The sequence below is a fragment of the Hirundo rustica genome, chromosome 4, assembly GCF_015227805.2.
Source record: "Hirundo rustica isolate bHirRus1 chromosome 4, bHirRus1.pri.v3, whole genome shotgun sequence".
NCBI lineage: Eukaryota > Metazoa > Chordata > Aves > Passeriformes > Hirundinidae > Hirundo > Hirundo rustica.
This window is the reverse complement of record NC_053453.1, coordinates 53122312-53140118: the sequence shown is the minus strand read 5'-3', so window position 1 is coordinate 53140118 and position 17807 is coordinate 53122312. Positions and strand designations below refer to the sequence as shown.

General features: G+C 49.1%; 1 protein-coding gene across 2 annotated transcripts; it reads right to left on the bottom strand.

The window, feature by feature from the left end:
• Positions 1 to 235: 235 nt before the first annotated feature.
• On the bottom strand, positions 236 to 17794 carry CBX6 (chromobox 6). Of its 2 annotated transcripts, none has more exons than XM_040061280.1 (5): positions 17658 to 17794; positions 17457 to 17500; positions 17243 to 17308; positions 16956 to 17022; positions 236 to 8927 (listed from the first exon to the last, which is right to left on the bottom strand). In XM_040061280.1, exons 1-5 carry the CDS (start codon positions 17724 to 17726, stop codon positions 7956 to 7958), a joined length of 1218 nt encoding a protein of 405 aa, XP_039917214.1. In that variant the 5' UTR covers positions 17727 to 17794; the 3' UTR covers positions 236 to 7955. The 2 variants fall into 2 exon arrangements, with proteins under 2 accessions (XP_039917214.1, XP_039917215.1); XM_040061281.2 differs by having other exon boundaries at positions 236 to 8873.
• Between the last annotated feature and the right edge of the window lie 13 nt (positions 17795 to 17807).

Here is a 17807-nt window from a genome sequence, read left to right as displayed (position 1 = left end):
GAGTTGGGAAAAGCCTAGAGCTTTTTTCAGCCACCAAGTGCTAGGCATTCCAGAATAGTCCCTTGTCTTTTGTCAGAGCTTCTCTGTGTCCAGAAAGGTGCAAAGAGCAAACCAGGGCTGCAGGTGCTTGTGTTTGACTGCAGAGCTGATCTGTGCTGGCTCAGGGCAGACATTTCCATAGCCCTCCTCCCAAGCTCCACAAGTCACAGCCCGCCCCCAGGGAAACAACAACCGATTTTGGAATGTAACAATTTATTGGGGTTAATTTTTTGTTTTCATTTTTAATTCCCCATTTCTGGCATTGATACAATATTCAAGAGCAGCAGAAAGAACAAAATGTACAAGAATACAAGAGTAATTAGCACAACCCCCACCCCCAAACCTGGAGCAAACCAATTTCTTGTAGGAAGCACCAAGGAAAGTGGTGATTCAATCACCCTTCCAGTGGCTCTGCCTCCCACCCATCCACTCTAGACAGAGTTTAGCCAGCTGGGAACTGGATTAAAAAACAAAACAAAACTGAACAAACACTATATTTAAAATGAAAATTGCAAGACAAAAAAATAATATATAGATATACAATTCATCCGTGCACAATCCTTAAATGCATTAAAAAAAAAAAAAAAAAGATACATATTTAGGTTTATTTTAAATTAAAAAAATTTACCACCTTCACTCTGTATGCCAAGTGAGGGGAAATGAAGAGACAGATGGGTTGCACCAGAACTATCAGCACTCTTAGAGTTAGGGATGACCTTCTCCAAGAGAAAGGAAGGGCTCTGATGCTGCCAAAGCTCAAGCAGAGGTGCAGAATCTGAAGCACCCAAGTACCACAGAACTCAGCTAGGCCATTTGCCTGCTCCAAGTTCAGTGTTTGCAGGAATCTGCAGCATTTGAGCCTAAGCTTGGTACAGGGGAAGGTGAAAGGAAGGAACAGATGAAGCAGGCCCCGTCCTCTACCACCAGCAGACAACTTTCTACGCAAAAAGAAAACAAACGGGGAAGAAATCCCAAAGCAGAGAATCTCCTCTATTCTTAGGGAGTGTACAAGGCTGAATGGCACAGGGGAGAAGAGGAAGGAGGACAGCACACTGAGTTGATTTGCTCGGGGGAGGTGCAGGCATGACAATTCTTTTCTAAAAAAAGTCATCAGAACGATTAATTTTTTTTGTTCCATTTGAGAACTTGACCTAAGATTCTGCCCCTGCTTTGCAGCTGGGGGCTGGAAGCAGCAGACTCCCTCCAAGGCAGCTGAAGAGCAACCTACCTACGCAAGAGCACCTACCTGATGCTCTGCTGAGGGAACCCCTCAGCATCCCTAGAGAGCAGGAACCAGCTGGGGGGCTGCTTGGGAGCATGGAAAAGCCCCACTAGTCCTACGAGCCCCTGAAGCCCCACCAAGTGCTTTGACCCGCCTAGCCGTTTTCCGCAGGTCTAATGTGAGCTCTAAGTGCTCAGCTGAACAAGGAATGAAGTAAAGAACCAGGGCCCTGCAATGGGAATTAACACTTTGCCTGCATGTCCCACCATGCCCCTTTCCTCCCAGCAGACACGTTCTCTGAACTGTTGCAGAAGCTGACACCACTCTGCAGTTCTGTTACCTTACTTCTTTTCCCTTTGCCACAGCATGCTGCTTGCTGCCCAGCTCCACTCAGCCCAGGGGCACAGAGCGCATCCCACTCCTCCAGCCCAGTGCCATCTGCCAGTGCCTGGAGGGTGTGGGCTCCAAGCACAGAGCTCACCTGGCGTGGAAGGACCCCCACCACAAAGACTGTGCTTTTGGATGGCCCTGAAATCTTTTTGTTCCCCACTACACAGAAGCTGCCAGAGGCAGCCAACCACCACAGGACTGTATCTCCCTTCGCTCCTGGAAGGAGAAATTTAGAGAAGGGAAGAAAGAACTCAGGGCCCCGCTGCATACTTACAGGTGAGGCAGGTAGGACACAGGGCACCTCAGAATGCACCACACAGGAGAAGCTCCTGGTGCCAAGACTGACCCTGCACAGAAAAGGGTGCAAATACCTTCAACCACATCAGTCTGACACCGGGCAATGGCAAAATGTGAGAGGAGCAGAGGATGGAAAGGCAAAGGGGAAGATGGAGACAGACTCCAACATCTCGTTCCATCCACACTCCCAAAAAGAAACCATACACATTGCACTCTGGGGAAGAATCTCAAAAACAGAAGTAAAAAAAAGAAAATATTTTCTCAACCTCAGAGCATTGGTAAAATTAAGATACTTCCTGGAATTACCTGGGGAAGGAAGCACAGGCAGGGAGCAGAGGATTTCTAAAGCAACACTGAGCACCCCATCTTTGTCAAATGCCTAGAGAGTTGGGCTGCCAGCACCCTCAGCAGGGGTCTCCTCCACACCCATCCCCTTTTGCATTAAGGAGACAGAGGTACATGACAGTGACACAGCTGGCAAAAAAACCTACAGCAAGCCAAGAAGGAACAGAACTCAGCAGGCACAGAATCCCTGACCCCAAATTAACCCTCTACAGCAGATCAACTTCAGAGCAAAGGTCAGGGAGGCTGCACACAGGGTGGTGGGTGAGAAAGGGAGGGATTCATATATATAAGAAATAAGTAAGATCCCAGCTCTTGCGTGATTATTGGGCACCTGAAAAATGCAGCAGAAGCAAGTGACATTGGAGTAAAAGCATATGCCAGGCAAGGAGGAAAGGTGGGGAAGGAAGCAAAAGGGAAAATAAACACTTAGCCAAACATGCACTCCAGGTTTGTTACACCTCCCTGGGAAGAAGGACCTTCTCCTGAGCAGCCCCACTAATGCCAAGGCCTGGGGTGGGCAGAAGTGTGGGGAACTCAGGACACCATCCTTCAAGCATGGCAACCTCTTTATGCCAGGAAGTCCCCGGGAAGGTGATAATCTCCAAATGCTGGGAGCTGCTGAAGCCTCCTCTACAAAGAGGGACAGGAGAAGGGAGTGATATCCCTAGGAAGACTCAGCTCAGAGACAGCTCCTACCTGGTAAAAAACATTATTGTGGTTGAGATTTTTTTTTTTTTAATTTGTTTATTTTACAAAATCTCCCTGGGAACTTCAGTAAGGGGAGACACAGAGAAATGCTCCCTTTCTCTTTTGAAAACAGAATTTAAGCAGTGGCTCACCCACAGCTGGGCCTGCTCACCACACTATTTCTGTTTTTCATCCCCAAAGGAGCTTGTATCTCAATAGCTTCATGCCCCTTCAGTCCCACATTGCTCATTGAGAAGAGAGCATGAGACAGGAGGTTTCTGTTCCAAGCTGAAAGCCATGGGAAGCACTGACAGTTTGATGAGCAGAGAAAGAAGTTCCCAGATGCAGCCCAGACTATGGAAAACATCGAGACATCAGTCATCTGCCACTGCAAAGGGCACTGAGAAGTCCAGACAACAAAAGCTGTTCAAGAATTCCTGCCTGCCATCTTCCGTTCAGACACCAACATCTGGTGGTTTCCCTCTTCCCTGCAGTCATTCCCACATGCCAGGTGATCACCAGAGACATCTTGGACAGGGAAGCCAGCACACAAGAGCTGCCTCCTTGCTCTGAAGGAACATTCAGGCGACTCTTACCCATCACCCCGAAGGAAGCTGGAGAAGAAGGCTGCTTTATTTGAGCACAGTCCTGTCAGGGTGTTCCTCTCCCCTCTCCACCCTAAAAACTTCCAGCATTTGCTGGCCTCAAGAAGAGGGTGCACATCCCTCAGCAAACACAATCAGAGCACACAGGGCAGCTCTCTAATCTGCTTCTAGAGATCTAGCCACTGTTGGAGAAGGGGTGCTGGATTACACACCAATGAGATTCAGTTTTCTGTCCTGATGTGGTGAGTGCTATGCAGAAAAATGCCACCCCTCACCTGGTATTGGAAGAAGTTAAGAAGCCTTACAGAGGGGAGGCATATATGCTTCCCAGTAAATAAGCCTACCATGATTAATTCTGCTTGGATATAGGGGATGGAAAAGAGAAGAGAGACAGCAACTTGGCAGGAAAGGTACATGCCAACCCCAAACGTTAGCAGCTTGCTGTGCATGCAAAGTAAGTCAACTGTTTCCATGTTGATGGCCTGATCCACATTCTGTCAGAATGTGACTGGCCATCTCTGAGGGCTGCTCAGCCAGAAAACCACTTGGAGACTCCACCTTAGCTCACAGGAGAGGTATGGGAGGGAAGGGAACTCACTCCAACACTTGGGAGGCAAGGACGGGAAGGTTTGTAGACAGGGTTCCTCCAACAGGCAACTTGCCTTTTCAGCTCAGAGATCGCTGCTTAGTCCTAGAATGCCTTTCCTTCCAGTTCAAGCAAGCCAAACACCATCCCAGACACACATGCTTCGATACTACAAAATACTCTTTTCTCTAAGGACCATCTAATACCACTACAGTTTGTGCAATCACTGCATTTATTATTCATTTTTAAACTCTCTCTCGCTCTCTCCCTGTAGAAATTTTTTTTAAACTTTTCTTTTTTTATGCAAAACTAATCATTTCACTTTTTCCACTCCATCATAAAATCTCCTCTAAAAACACAACAACGAGAACAAACATGGCACAGACACAGAGAGTATTTCCCTGTTTTTGTTGATTTTTTTTTCCTAAGGGTTATGGGGAAAGGAAGGGGATACTTTCAAATAAACTCCTCCCTCAATTCCATGCCCATTTTAAAAGGCATGGGTGAATTTTCTACCTCCATTAAGGAGTAAGGACAAAAATTCAGAAGGAGGAGCGCAGCCCACGTAAATACGAAGGTAGGTTAGTCAGCCTCAAGGGTCTTGTCCACCTGAGGGAACTTGAGGCGACTGCTGCATTCAAGTTAGCAAACCTCTAACTCAAAACAGCAAGGGATCCTCATTTTGGATCCAAAGGTTTAGGGTTTGGTTCCCACATGGTGACCCACCCAGGGAGGGATTTGTCACACAAGCAGGTGAGCTGTGTCTGCAAGCCGGATCATACTTCTTTCCTCCACCACAAAGAGGATCTACTGCACGAGTTTCTCTGCTGCAACAAGTCCACTCATCCCCTCATTGCAGGAAGGAGGTCCTTGAGGAGCATCCCTACAATGACCCATTGTTTTGCTCTTCACAGACAGTTCCCTTACTTGCCACTCTGGAGAAAGGCAAAATCCCTTCAATTAAACAATTCCTGCCCCTTGCCCCCAAAGAACACCATACAAGAGACACTGGGGAAAAGAATTTTGCCAAACAACACATCTTGGCCAAAACACATCAAGAGTTTCCTATTAAAGTTCCCTTTTATCTCCCACTTAAATGCTTCAACACTTTTTCAAAACCTTGATACCACAAAACAAAACATCACCACACACACACCAAACAGTAACATAACAACCTAAAGTGACTGGCTGGTTTGCATCCACCCCATAAAGCAGCTCCTCTTATCTCAGAGCCACAAATTAGTTCTTATTTAGAAGGGGGACAAAAAAGAGAAGAATCTCCTCGCTATTTTCCTACCAAAGAGCTTTTCCCTATGCCTACAAACTGCTCGTCTTTGAAGCTGCAGTCAAATGGATAGGCTATGCTAACATAAGGGATCCTTCGGTGTGCCAGGCACAGGAAAGATGCGCAAAAGAAAACCCAAACAAAAAAAAAACACCTACAAAAAATACAAGCAGGTATTAACACAGACACGCACACAAGTCCAACAAGTTATAGAGAGCTTTAGCCTGGTGAATGGATCAGGGAAGTCTCTTTCTCCCTGCCCCTAGCTTCAGCTGTGAATTGAAGCACATCCCTGAAGAGTTCACTAAGCTCCTTTAACCAAGGGAAGAAAAAGGAAGAGGTGTACCAAGGGTGGTGCTAACAGCACCTGGAATCCCCCTCATACTGTCTGCACAGACACCCAACTGCAACTGGTGTGAATTTACTGTTTCCCACAGCTTGGAATGCCACCCACTACAAGGCAAGGTTTGTGGGGAGGGCAGCAAAGATTTTATTACACCAACCCAGGCACTGGAGGCAGGGAATAGACAAGCTCTGGACACAAAAGCCCTAATTAAGGTCAGAAGCCAGTCTATCCCTCTACCACTCTGACAATGTCCCTTGGGCAAACAAATATTACTTCCCTCCCACAAATTGGCTCCCTTCTATCCTCAGATCACTGCAACCACAAAATCACTACTGCAGGAGACCACTCCTCAGAGCCAGCAGCTCCTGAACATCCTTGTGTGAAAGCACCAGAGGGGCCAATTCCACTTGAGTTCACCTGCCCAGGGCAGGTTTGTAAGAAATGAGTCCTGACTTGAGGAATTTTTTCCACCCTTTTCACCTGTGCAGCATGTTATGTAGAAGTGACACCCCTCTGCCCCATCCACGGACAGGGCCGAGAGGGTGACGCTCTCCCACCAGTTCATCAGCACCTCTTTTCCTTGACTCTATAGGCTCAGTCCTGTGCAAGTAGAAGAAAAGAAAGCAAAGGAATGGCTTCTCACCGTGAAGCTTAGGACCCACACAGAAACAGAGCAAGCCAGAAATGGCAGGCAAAATATAGAGCTTATTTTGGATGTGAACAAAGCTGGTGAAAGAGGGAGCTGTGGAACAAACAGCAAGCTGTGGTCTTGCTCCCTCCTACTTGCTAGGGGTGAAGAGAAGGAATTTCTAGATCAGCTCACAGGAACATTAGGGGAAGAGATCCAGCACATGCATAGGATGTTGAGAGAGACAGGTATTTCTTTTGAGCACCTTTGGTTGACAGTTGTAAAGGGTGTTTCAGATGCTGAAAAGACAGAGGGGAAATCTCTTCCAGGCCACCCACCAGAGGGAGGGGAGAGCAGGAAGGGCAAAAGCAAGCAGGAAGAACAACCAACCTGCCATAGCATCCACCCCTCCTTCCTTTGGAAGGAGCAAGAGGAAGCAAAGAAGGCCGGGGAAGTGTATGCATAAGGCAGGAGAGCAGCCTCACGTGGCTGGGGCAGCTGTCACGCTGTTGGCATTATCTTCCCACAGACTGAAGGATGGATGCACAGCCCACTCCTGCCTGCGCCACAGAAAGACCAGGGGAAGGCATTTCATGTCCCTCTCTCCCAAACAAGTGCAATCAGGAAGATTCCTGATGAGCATCAGGAGGAAGATATAGGCTGGAAGCAGACTCTTCTTTTCTTCCCATTCTCCTGAGGAGCTGAACAGGTTGGAAGATGCAGGAGAAGAGGAGGGATCAGGGCACCTGAAAGCACCCATACAACTGCCAAGGTAGCACCAATAGTCAAAGGAAAGGGGAAGCCAATATGAGGCATAGGCTGCATGGGGCACCCCCCACCACCCCAGCTTTTTCTCAAGCACCTTCCAGGCATGACATTTCCCTTGTCCTTCTCCCCCTCACTCTGAGGGCATACGGATCAGCAACTGCCACAAGGAGAGCAGAGGAGAGGGCAGATCCAGGCCACAGACCAAGAGGGGAAGGATGGCAGGATGGTAGTCATAGCAAGGAAGAATGGAAGAGTCTTGTACGCACATTGTGGGAGAAGGTCTGGAGGACATGGGCAAGGGCTCCAATCCTCTTACATCCTCCCCTCAAGGGTTTGGAGCTCCTCCTCAGTTTTTGTCAAAGATGGAAGGGGAATGAGGAAGAGCCGCACCTTCCTCACCACCCGCACAGGCACACAGACACATGCTCACTCATCCCTCAGCCCCAAAGTCTCCACTGCCCGTTGGACAACACCACATTCAAGGACAAACAACCACTCCCCAGCCCCACCACAACCCTCCCTGCCTCCTCCTAGCAGTACCAATACCCAGGAACAGTGGGTGCTCCCACACCCCCACTGACACACTCCAGCCTCCAGGCAAGAGGAAGGGGGCAGGAGGAAAGGAGGAGGAAGGGTGGAAGTGAGGGCAGAGGGACAGCCAAGGGGAGGAAGGAGTGAACTAAGGACAGCCATTCGCACCACTACTTCTCTCAGGTAGAGCTCCCCCCACATCCCTGAAGTGGGGGGACCTGGCTGCTCACTTGCTGCCTCCTCCAACACCACCCACTGCGACCTTCTCAAAATCCTCTGCATTGCAGAACTCCTTGATGGTTACAGTGAGGAGGTTGCTGGTGACATCTGTGACCACCACATTAGAGCAAGGGGACATCTCAGGACGCCAGTCGCCAGCCTCCTGCTCTGGGTCAGAAGAAGAAAGGGACAAGAAGGGCGTCTGCCCCCCACTGCACCCTCCTGAGGGAGAACGCTTGCTGGTAGCAGCTGACTCGGGTGGGATTGAGAGGTCGAGGACCTCCGACTCACGCCAGTCGGGAATGGCTGGGCTGAGGGTCTCAGGGAGCAGCTTTGGAGGGGAATCATCTGGGTCAGAGGAGGAGTGGGGAGTGGGTGATGGGCAGCCAGAGGAGCTGGAGCTGGGGGCATCATATGGGGTGGAGCCCATAATGAGCCCACAGGAGGCTGCCTGGGAGCCTTCGGCCTCCCCCTTGCCCTCCAGAGAGGGGGTAGGTGCAGCAGACGGCTTATTGTAGAGCGAAAAGGTGCCAAACTTCATGTGGCGGATCTGAGTGCGGAGGACGCTCTCACTGAACTTTTTGCTCTTGCCAATGACACGGTTTCGGGACGGGATCTTGGGCCGAGCCAGGCCCCCGGCCCCATTGGCTGGCTTCCCACCTTTGTCGATGACTTTGAGGTTGAGGATGATGCGGCTGCGTTTGGGCTCACGGGGTTTCACCTTACGGTTGATGATGCGGACGGTCTCCGAGAAGGGCGAGACAGGAGGACGAATGCCAGCCCCACCACCAATGCTGCCGCCGTTCTGCGGGTCTGGACGGGGCAGGGGGCGCCGGGACATGCGGTGGCATCGCCGGATGTCTTTCTTGAGCCGGTGCACCGCAGCACTGGAGTGGAGTTTGGGAGAGGAGGTACTGGAACCAGGCTTGACAGAAAAGTGTACATCCCCAATGTGGAGGGCCTCCGCTTGGGCCCGAGCCTGCGGTGGTGGGGAGAAAGAAAAAAAACAGGGTCAGAAAGGCAGCCAAGGTGCAGCCAGATCTCAAATCGGGCACTGCTCACTTCAGCCCAAGCACTCACCGGCAGTACCGTGCCACATTTATACCCAACGTCAATGACAAGCGCAGGTACACACCTAGAAACTACTGATAGCTCCAGCACAGACCCCAGACAGGCACAGGACACTGTATCGTTTTGGGGCAGCTAATGTCCGCCTAGGCTGTAACCCTGTTGACACATGCTTTCCACAGGGAGAAACTGCTACTTCCCAGGCATGTTTCAGGGTTACAGTTAGTAGTTTCCAAAGCCTGCCTTGGTCATCATCAGTCAATGTGCACAACTCTCTACTGTCAGCCAAAGAAGCCAGCATCATCCTAGGCACTTTGGGCTGTCAGTGCTGAGACAGTACCCAAACTTACACATGGATTGTACTGGGTTCTCTACTAATTAAGCACAAGGTAAAAGGGAAGAGGCTACGAAATGCCTAATGAGAACTGCATCTGAAAAGTGTGGTAGAAGGCGGTCTTCAGGAACACAGATGAAGGCTGGTGAGAATGGTCTGATGAAGCAGTCTTCATTAAACACAAGAAATTTAGAGATCTGATTTTTAACTACAGTCACATGCAACTCCTTCATCCCTACTGTGCTGTAAGGGAGCAAAGTCCAGTGTTTAAATCAAGAGATGAGGCCAGCTGGAATTCAAGTAAAATTTAACTGCACCTCCAAAGAAGATATTGACTTGTCCTTTTGAGCACCACACTTGTTTGAAACCTAGCACTGGACCAGAGCAGGAATAGCACCTGTTCAACTGCTCTGCGCCAGTCCTCCCCAAGAGCCAGGTCAGGAGAACAACCTTTTTAACTCTTCTGGTGCCAGAAACTGCCCTGGTTCATGCACCAGAGATGGGAACATTTTCTGGCAGCAGGAACAACAGTTTCATTGGTAAGCTAGTGCTGTATGACCTGTGGGCATGGAAACCCAGTCTATTTTTACATCACATCTCCTCAGAACACTGTTGCTTGTATGGCTCATCCCTCCACCTGCACCCCAGTACTTGCCCAGACCAACTCCCTTCCATATTCCCTCTCAGCAGCGGTGACAGGTAGAAGTGACAAAGGCCTGGAGGGGACAGGCGAGCCCCCTCCCTGTGACTGCCCACCCTACAAGCAGCTTCCCCCACCTTGCGGACACAGCAAGAACTGCAGCGCCAGAAGACAACAGCTGCTTCTCTTCCCCAACTTTTCCATCCCTTTGCCCCTTGCACACGCCAAGACCGCGATGGCTTCTTGCCAGTTAAGAGCTTAGCACTTAACTCCATCTCCTTTGTCACCCTGCAGGCTGTGCCTCCTACAAGATAAGCGCCTGGGGAAAAAATTGTGCGTGTAAAGGCAGGGATCTAATAGATCTAAGCGAGGGGCCCAGCCAGCCCCTGCACAAAAAGCTCTAAGTTCTGGCCCTACAGCTCCAGAGCTTTGCTGTTAGTCAGAGTTCCTCTTCTTCCACAGAGATACCCATGGGAAACACTGAAGATCCTGAATGAGCAGAGAACAAAGATGTGAAGACATTTTGTTCCTCTCTGACTAACACTGGATGATCACAGCCTTCAGTACTACTCCAGTGCTTGTATTCTGGCTTTAAAAGGACTGTAAAAACAAGGCCTCCTTCTCTGACTGTACAAGAAAACAGTCTTCCCACCTTTGTCAATGACTTTGAGGCTGAAGGCTCATCCTGACTGGGGACCTGGATTCTGTGTTAGCCAACTGACAAAGAAACAGAGACAAGTTAGCACAACCCCAAGGCAGGCACTGATGTAGTGCACATTAACAAACAGGGCTGTTTCCACCTAGCTAAAGGGAAGTGTTCCCAGCACACATAAACTCCAACACATCCTGCTGTAGCAGAAAGCATCCCAGTGTCCATCCAGTTACTCTTTGCTCAGCCTTGTGTGTTACTCCATGCCCCAAACTGTTGAGAAAATAAGACACAGATCCTGTCACAGGCATTGTACAGGCCTGAGCACAGCAACAGCACCAGATGAACTCCCTGCACCACACACCAACCCTCCCATCTCATCAATACACAACTTGGAGACACTGCAGACCTGGTCAGGAGGTCACAGGCAAATGCATATTTGGGCTGCACTTGCTCCATCTCCTCACAGGTCCCTCTGAAGCAGACGGCAGACACAAGGACAAGCTAAAGTTTGCTTTTTGACATTACATACCAGCACAACCTGAATTCATAAATTTGTTCCTTTTCATACTGCTCCACATCACAGCCAGCCCCTCCAGCATTGCTGCTCTTGTGCTCTGAGTTTCTCACCAATTTACCACTGCTGAGCCAAGAGCAAAATGCAACACGATGTACCATTCCAAAATACAGGACAGGGAAGCCAGGCAGAGGTTACAGACAGATGCATCATTGAAAATCCTTCTACAGCTTCAGTGGATGGATACAGGTATCCATCCTTCAGGGCCTCTCCTGTTGCCAACACTGCACATCTTTCAGATTAACTGCCTACCCTGTAATCATGCCTTGGAGTAAGGAGTTCTGCCCCCTCTGTGCCATTCGGCTCCAACTCAAATCCAATTGTCACCTTCCACCAGCACCACCTCCATCACCAAGGGGAGAAAGAAGGCAGCTTCCTTGAAGTGCAGAGGAAGCAGTCACAAACACCCTCCGTTTCCTTATACACCCCAAAAACTCCTGAGCAAAGCTTCCCATCAGCCACATTAAACAAAGTGATAACGGTGGGATGGTCACTACCTAGCCACTTCCACAGCCCTGTTGATTTTACTTTCTCTGCCTGTACACATTAATCAGCTCCTGTCCTATTTTCACAGAAGAGAGAGAGGCCTGTCATGGTTTTGTGCTTGCACAGCAGCTAGTGCAGAGCCCTGGTACATGGCCTGGACTTTTCCAGTGAGCCAGAACCAGTAGGTCTCATTTACATGCTGTGTGTCTGCGTTTCCAGTTACTTCTGAGGCACTTTCTCAAGGCTGAAACTGTTTCTAACTCATGTTTCAGCTATCTGCCTTTATTAAATTCCAGCTTTAGTAGTCTCCAGGTAGTCTACATGCAGCATTGATACTTTGGTCAGATTATTAAGAGAGGGTAAATTAGGGCCCAACAGTCCTCCCCTGCTGCTACACTGCTATCCCCAGTTACCAGTTTCAATGCAAGTTCCAAAAAGCATTATGCAAATATTCAGCTTACCTTGTTTTTCCAGGTAAGGTTTCAATAAAAATTGTATCAGATGCTTTATCTAAGACCAGCCCCCAGAGCTTTCTCACTTGGGAAGCTTAGTATTCCTACCACAGGATCAGGTTTATTCAGGCATCACCTACACGAACCCATCCCTTCACTGCAGAGGACAGTGCAGAGGCTCTCCTTCTCCTGTTTCCAACTTTAAATTAAGTAACTTGCTGCCTTTGGTTTGGAGAAGACTCAACATTCAGTTTCATCTGTTGGAAACACTTCTCCCTGCTCCAGATCCATTCCTCGATCACATTCACAAGCCACACGAGGATAAGGTCTTTGCAAAACAAACGTGCTGAATCCTTTCAGCTGTGTCACCACAGTTTGCTACTTGGCTCACAAGTTTTCCACATGGAAATACCTCTCAAGGTTTTGCTGCTTTCACCCACAGGATGTGCTCACTGCTGAAGAGGTACTCAGCATGTATATGAAGTCATTCACTCTCTGCTTACAGCTCAGGATGCAGCTTCTGGAGGCTTGCTGCAGTGCTCTGTCATGAGAGCAAGCCAATTGGGATTGGATGGGATTGCTTCCCTTCCCCCTCTTCCCATCTGGGATATGTATCACCTTTATTTATCTTGTACAGCTCTCCCTCACTGCCCCTGGGAACTAGAGTATCTTCCCCATTCCCTACTATTTCTGAATAAGTGTCCCTCGAGGCCCAGCAAGCATATTTGTTCATTCATTCCCTTAACGCACTGAGGCACGCAGGCACGTACACAGACACGTGCTTAGAAAGGCCTCTCTTACCTGATTTGTATCAAAATCTCTCCAATTTGGAAGGAAAAAACCAAACCAAAGACCTTGTAAGGCAATGGATTTCTAGTTAATTATTTCAAAATCTCACCAATTCCAGAAGTGCTGCTGCACCATAGGAGCACTACTCACTCATGAATTATTGGCTCTGCTTTGTCTTTTATTCTCCACCTGCATTCCCCCAGTCTTTGCTCCAAACAGCATTTGCAAGAGCTCTTCTTTCCCCTTTTGGCTGCCATTCTGCTTTTTTATCACCCTCTTTCTTCTGCAGTCTTCCAAGTGACAAGGCAAAAACAAGCCAGTTCATAGCACAGTTCTCCCAAGCAACACTGCCATAAACTAAAATTTCCCTCTGGATTGGGAACAAAATGCTACAAAAGGGGAACTGTCTGTTTTCAAATTACTCAGGATAATTTATGAACAGGGAGGAGATCAAAAGAAACCCAATTCCAGCTTTAGAGTTCAAGAAAGGGTGAAAGGACAGAGCACCATGCTGCTCAGCCCCTTCTTCCCCACTCTCCTATTAAGAATCCCTTTACTCTTTTTCTTCCTTACTTCTCCCTTCCCATTAACCTTCACTCCTGTCACCTTAGTATTTATGGCTGCCCCGACTAGGGGTCTTTGCCAACCACCCACTGAGCTTGCAGACTCGGCTCTGTCTCTGAATAGCACTTGCTAGACTTTATTAGGTGAGTTGGTGAGGTCTGCATTTCACACAGCGGAGTGCCTAGAGAAAAATGCAAAATAAAAAGAGCAAACTGCGCAGGAGAAAAAGAGGAAGATCACTACAGCATGTGCTGTGTCTCTTTCTAACCTCACACCAGTGTCCATGCTGAAGGGCCTGTCCTCAAGGATGACTTCTGCCAGATACCTAATAAATAAGGTAAGAGCCTTAGGTATAGCGCTGCTTGTTTCAGACCAAAAACTTCATTTCCCATCCACTCAGTACAGGCCTGCAGCACAGCAGCAGCCTCCCAAGAATCACAGCCTCCCGCCAAGCCTGAGCTCAGCTGTGGGAAAGTTTGCCCCTAGCATGCAAAGGATAAAGACCAATTTCCTGCCCAAAACTTTGCAGCTGAAGTTTGAAGGGGCTGCTTTCAACATTGGCCATCTTGATAGTGATATGACAAAGCCTGGACTGTGATGTGCCTCTGCAGTCTGACTGAAAGGGCAAGCTCTCAGAAACAGAAGCCTGGCTTACAAAGGCGGCAGGTGGTCAAAGATACAGCTTTTCAAAGCTTTTCCAAAGGCGTGGGCCCCTAACCTGCTGGAATGCTTTCTGCAAATCCCCCTGGGTGCTCATCTGCAACTTTTGAGAACTAATCCCAGGATAAACCTAGTCCAAACTGCAAGCTAAAACACCCACACAAGGGTGGGTGGGACTGAGTGGCATATCAGGGCACTTATTTTAATGCTATTCTGGAGACTCAGAAGCCTAAGTTTAAGCACTGATACACATGAAAAATCCTAGCAAGCCACCAAGTCAAGGCCAGACTAGTCTATCAAAGCAGTCCTAGGCCAGATTTGTGCTTAAACATCATTGCATCCAGGTCTAATCTGTTCAGTTAACAGATCAAAAAGAATACTGTTCTAACTGCCAACTCCAAATACTCCCTCTGGGATACAAGAATCAAATTTCTTCCCCTGCTTCCGAAATTCTCACTGGCTAGAGATTCTGCAGCTGAAAGAACTGAAAATACTGTTCGCAATGCACGAGGTAGAAGTCAATCCCACTCCTCCCACAGCACCTGTGCTGCAGGACTAAAAGAGGTCAAATGTGCATCTTCAAGGTTCAAAAGAACTGAGCTGCAAACTGTCTCACCGTCTTCTGTCATAACTCTAGTCACAATTGTGTTGATTCTGGTTTGCCTGAACAGAGCTCAAACAAGTTCAGACGGGGCTGGCTCAGACAGAGTTACTTCTCACTGCCTGGTCTGGGGCGTTATTTTTAGGGTAGGATCCGAAGTCACAGAACAGCAAGTCAGAGCACTAACAGTTCCACTAGCTCCATTTCCCAGAGGTGCAAACCAAGTGGTAGCGCTCTGCCCTGCCAGCCTCTCCCACTACATGGCATCAGCCTTCAGGAAAGCTGATCTTGCTCCCTATCACAATTCATCTTCTACAAAGTACCAAGCCAGCTCTGCAAACCTACAGGTTTCCATTACCGTTTGAGGAGCTGGCAGAAGGAAGATGTGCCACAGAAACGTGTCATGGACGTGATTCAAAGGATGCTGCTAAATAGTTCACATTTAAAGGGTAAGGGGAAAAGAGAAGCAATGAGTGGGTTTTGAGTTCACGGGTTGGCTTTGTTTTTTTAAATGAGTGAATATGAGTGATTTTTATTTTTTTTAATGAGTGATATGGCAGTAGAAATGGCCATATCACAGTCAGAATCAAAAATAAAAGAAACTGATTACACATAGCATAGTCACCTCTCTACAGCTCTGAACAGTGTCAGATGTTACAAATACCAGTATTTTTTAATGCACGCAGAGAACTATTTCAAGCTGGTAGTTTTCCCTTCAAGTGTTCCTTTGCACCGCTGGAAGTATAAACACAAGGGTTACATTTAATGTATGACTGCCAGAAAGAGGAAAGCTAACTAGTCTGTGTACCCTGAGTATAGCATAAGAGATAGCACATATGGGATGTCTGCAATTCTCGAGCTACAGATATAGAACAGTTTTTTAGCAGAAAACCAGGTGACCAGGGAGCATAGTTCCATCAGCAGGACTTACCAAGGATTACCATGGTCCCCTGGGTTTCATGCAGGGCATCAGAATATGCCTGTTCCTACATTTCTTCTGTGTGCTTCATTATGCCCTCTCAAAGCAGAGAAGAAGTGACACCCTACCCCCCACTGCGCTTTCTGGTGCTCATGCAGTTAAAAATGCTGTGCTGACTTGAGTAAAGCTCCTACTGCTGCCAGGCAAAGAGAAGTATTAACCTGTTTCACAGATGGGGAAACATGCACAAAGCCTAAGTGACTTGCCCAAAGCCACAGGATGACTTGGTGATAGTGATGCCTTACTACAGGGTCCACGCTGGCTGTTCCAGGGCTTCCTATCAGAATAAAACCATGGGAACTGTGGATTTGCTCATCTGTCTGAACTGTACAAAGGTGTGTTCTTTCTATGCTCATTTGGAGCCTGAGATTGTGACAGCTGGAGAAGAAGGGGAGGGAAGAGGGGAGTACAGCAAGGCATTTAATCTGTAAACTAATAAGTTCACAGAGCTCACATAACAATCACGCAGCTACCAGAGTTCTTAATTAAAACAAAAAGAAGGTAAAAATACAGGGCAAGAAGGCCTGCACTAGGGACTACCTTCTTTGCTCTACTCTGCAAGCAAGCAGAGATGCTATGACATCTTGCAGAGATGCTGAGTCTGTCAGGGAGAAACTGGAAACTTCAGCTGCCATCCTATGCAGAGGTGAAACACTCCTCCTCTTCCCAGCCACCCCCCCCACCCTCTGCAAAAGCAAAACAAGCCTGCAGTTTACAGATCAAAGCATAAACCCTTCATGAAACTCTCACAGAGCACCTACATCCTTAAATGCAATCTGAGGAGCACAAGTGGCAGCAGGATTCCCGCCTCTGCTGCCTGACTGCTCAGCACGCTGCTAAGTTGCAGGGCACGGGTTGGATGAAACAGCCGGCTGAAGGAAGAGGGAACAGGACTGACCAGCTCTCCACTGCGGCAACAGAAGTCCATGAGAATGAGAGGATATTGGAAAAAGAGATTGCAGGCTCACCATGCATGTCTGCGTGTGCTGACCGTCCTGCTGAGGCACTCGTCGCACGCACACGCCTTCTCCCCTCACACGCTTCTGCGCCTCTGCCCACCCCCCCTTTCCTGTCGGGTTTTCCCCGCGCTCCCAGAGCCAGGCATCAGACACAAGTCACTTGAAAGTCCACTCCTCCCAAGGGCACATGCCGGCAAGGTTTGAGAGATTTTTTTTTTGCTAGGCCCAAGTTATTTAAATAAGAGTTACCTTCAGCAGAAAAGTTTTAGGCTTAGGTCCTCTCTTCTTGGGCCCATACAGCTCACGCTCTCGTTCCCTTTAGGGAATCAAATTTGTCAAGAAGTTAAAACTTTTCCCACAGGGACAAACAGAAGCATACAAGTTAAAAGGAAAAAAAAAAAAAAAAAAAGAGAAGAAAAAAAGAAAAAGAAAAAAAAAAAGAAAAGGAGCGCCTGGACGCTGCTTCCCGCTCGCCCATCCAAAGGCAAACCTGCTGCAGCAGCCCCCCCAGCTCAGGGTGGGGGATGAACACTCACTTCTGCTCGAAGGCGGCGATGAGGCGGGAGTCCAGGATGTTCTCCTCGGGTTCCCAGGTGCTATACCTGCCGGGGTGGGAGCAGCGGAGGGGACAAGCGAAGTGGTTAGCACCCAAATCCCCCCCGCAGCTGCACACACAGATACCTCCCCCTCCATCTCATTCTGCCCCATCCCATGCCCCCCATCCCCACAGCCCGGGCGGGATACACTCACTTGATGGCCCAGCCTTTCCATTTCACCAGGTACTCGATGCGCCCCTGCAACACACGGGGGAGAAGGCGGGGGGGAGAAGGGGGGGGGGGGGGTGTGAGGCGGGGGCCCCGCGGGCGGACCAGCGGCGCGGCCAGGGCCCGGCAACGAGGACCGAGGTTGGGGGGTGGAGGTCCCGCAGCCCCAGTCGGGGCGGCTCCTCACCTTTCGGATGCGGCGCTTGATGATGGACTCGGCGGCGAAGACGCGCTCCCCCACTGCAGACAGCTCCATCTTGCTGCTCCCCCTCAGCGGCGGCGGCGGCGCCCACAGCCCATAATAATCCCGCCCGCCCGCGCGCACCGCCCCGCCCCC

What these genes read in the sequence shown, in the direction of transcription:
- CBX6 (XM_040061280.1), bottom strand. Translation starts at nt 17,726, where the DNA reads ATGGAGCTGTCTGCAGTGGGGGAGCGCGTCTTCGCCGCCGAGTCCATC. An exon ending in ATCGCCGCCTTCGAGCAGAA is followed by an intron (nt 17,023 to 17,242) that starts GTGAGTGTTCAT and finishes GATTCCCTAAAG; the next exon opens with GGAACGAGAGCGTGAGCTGT. An exon ending in CTAAAACTTTTCTGCTGAAG is followed by an intron (nt 8,928 to 16,955) that starts GTAACTCTTATT and finishes CCACCACCGCAG; the next exon opens with GCTCGGGCCCAAGCGGAGGC.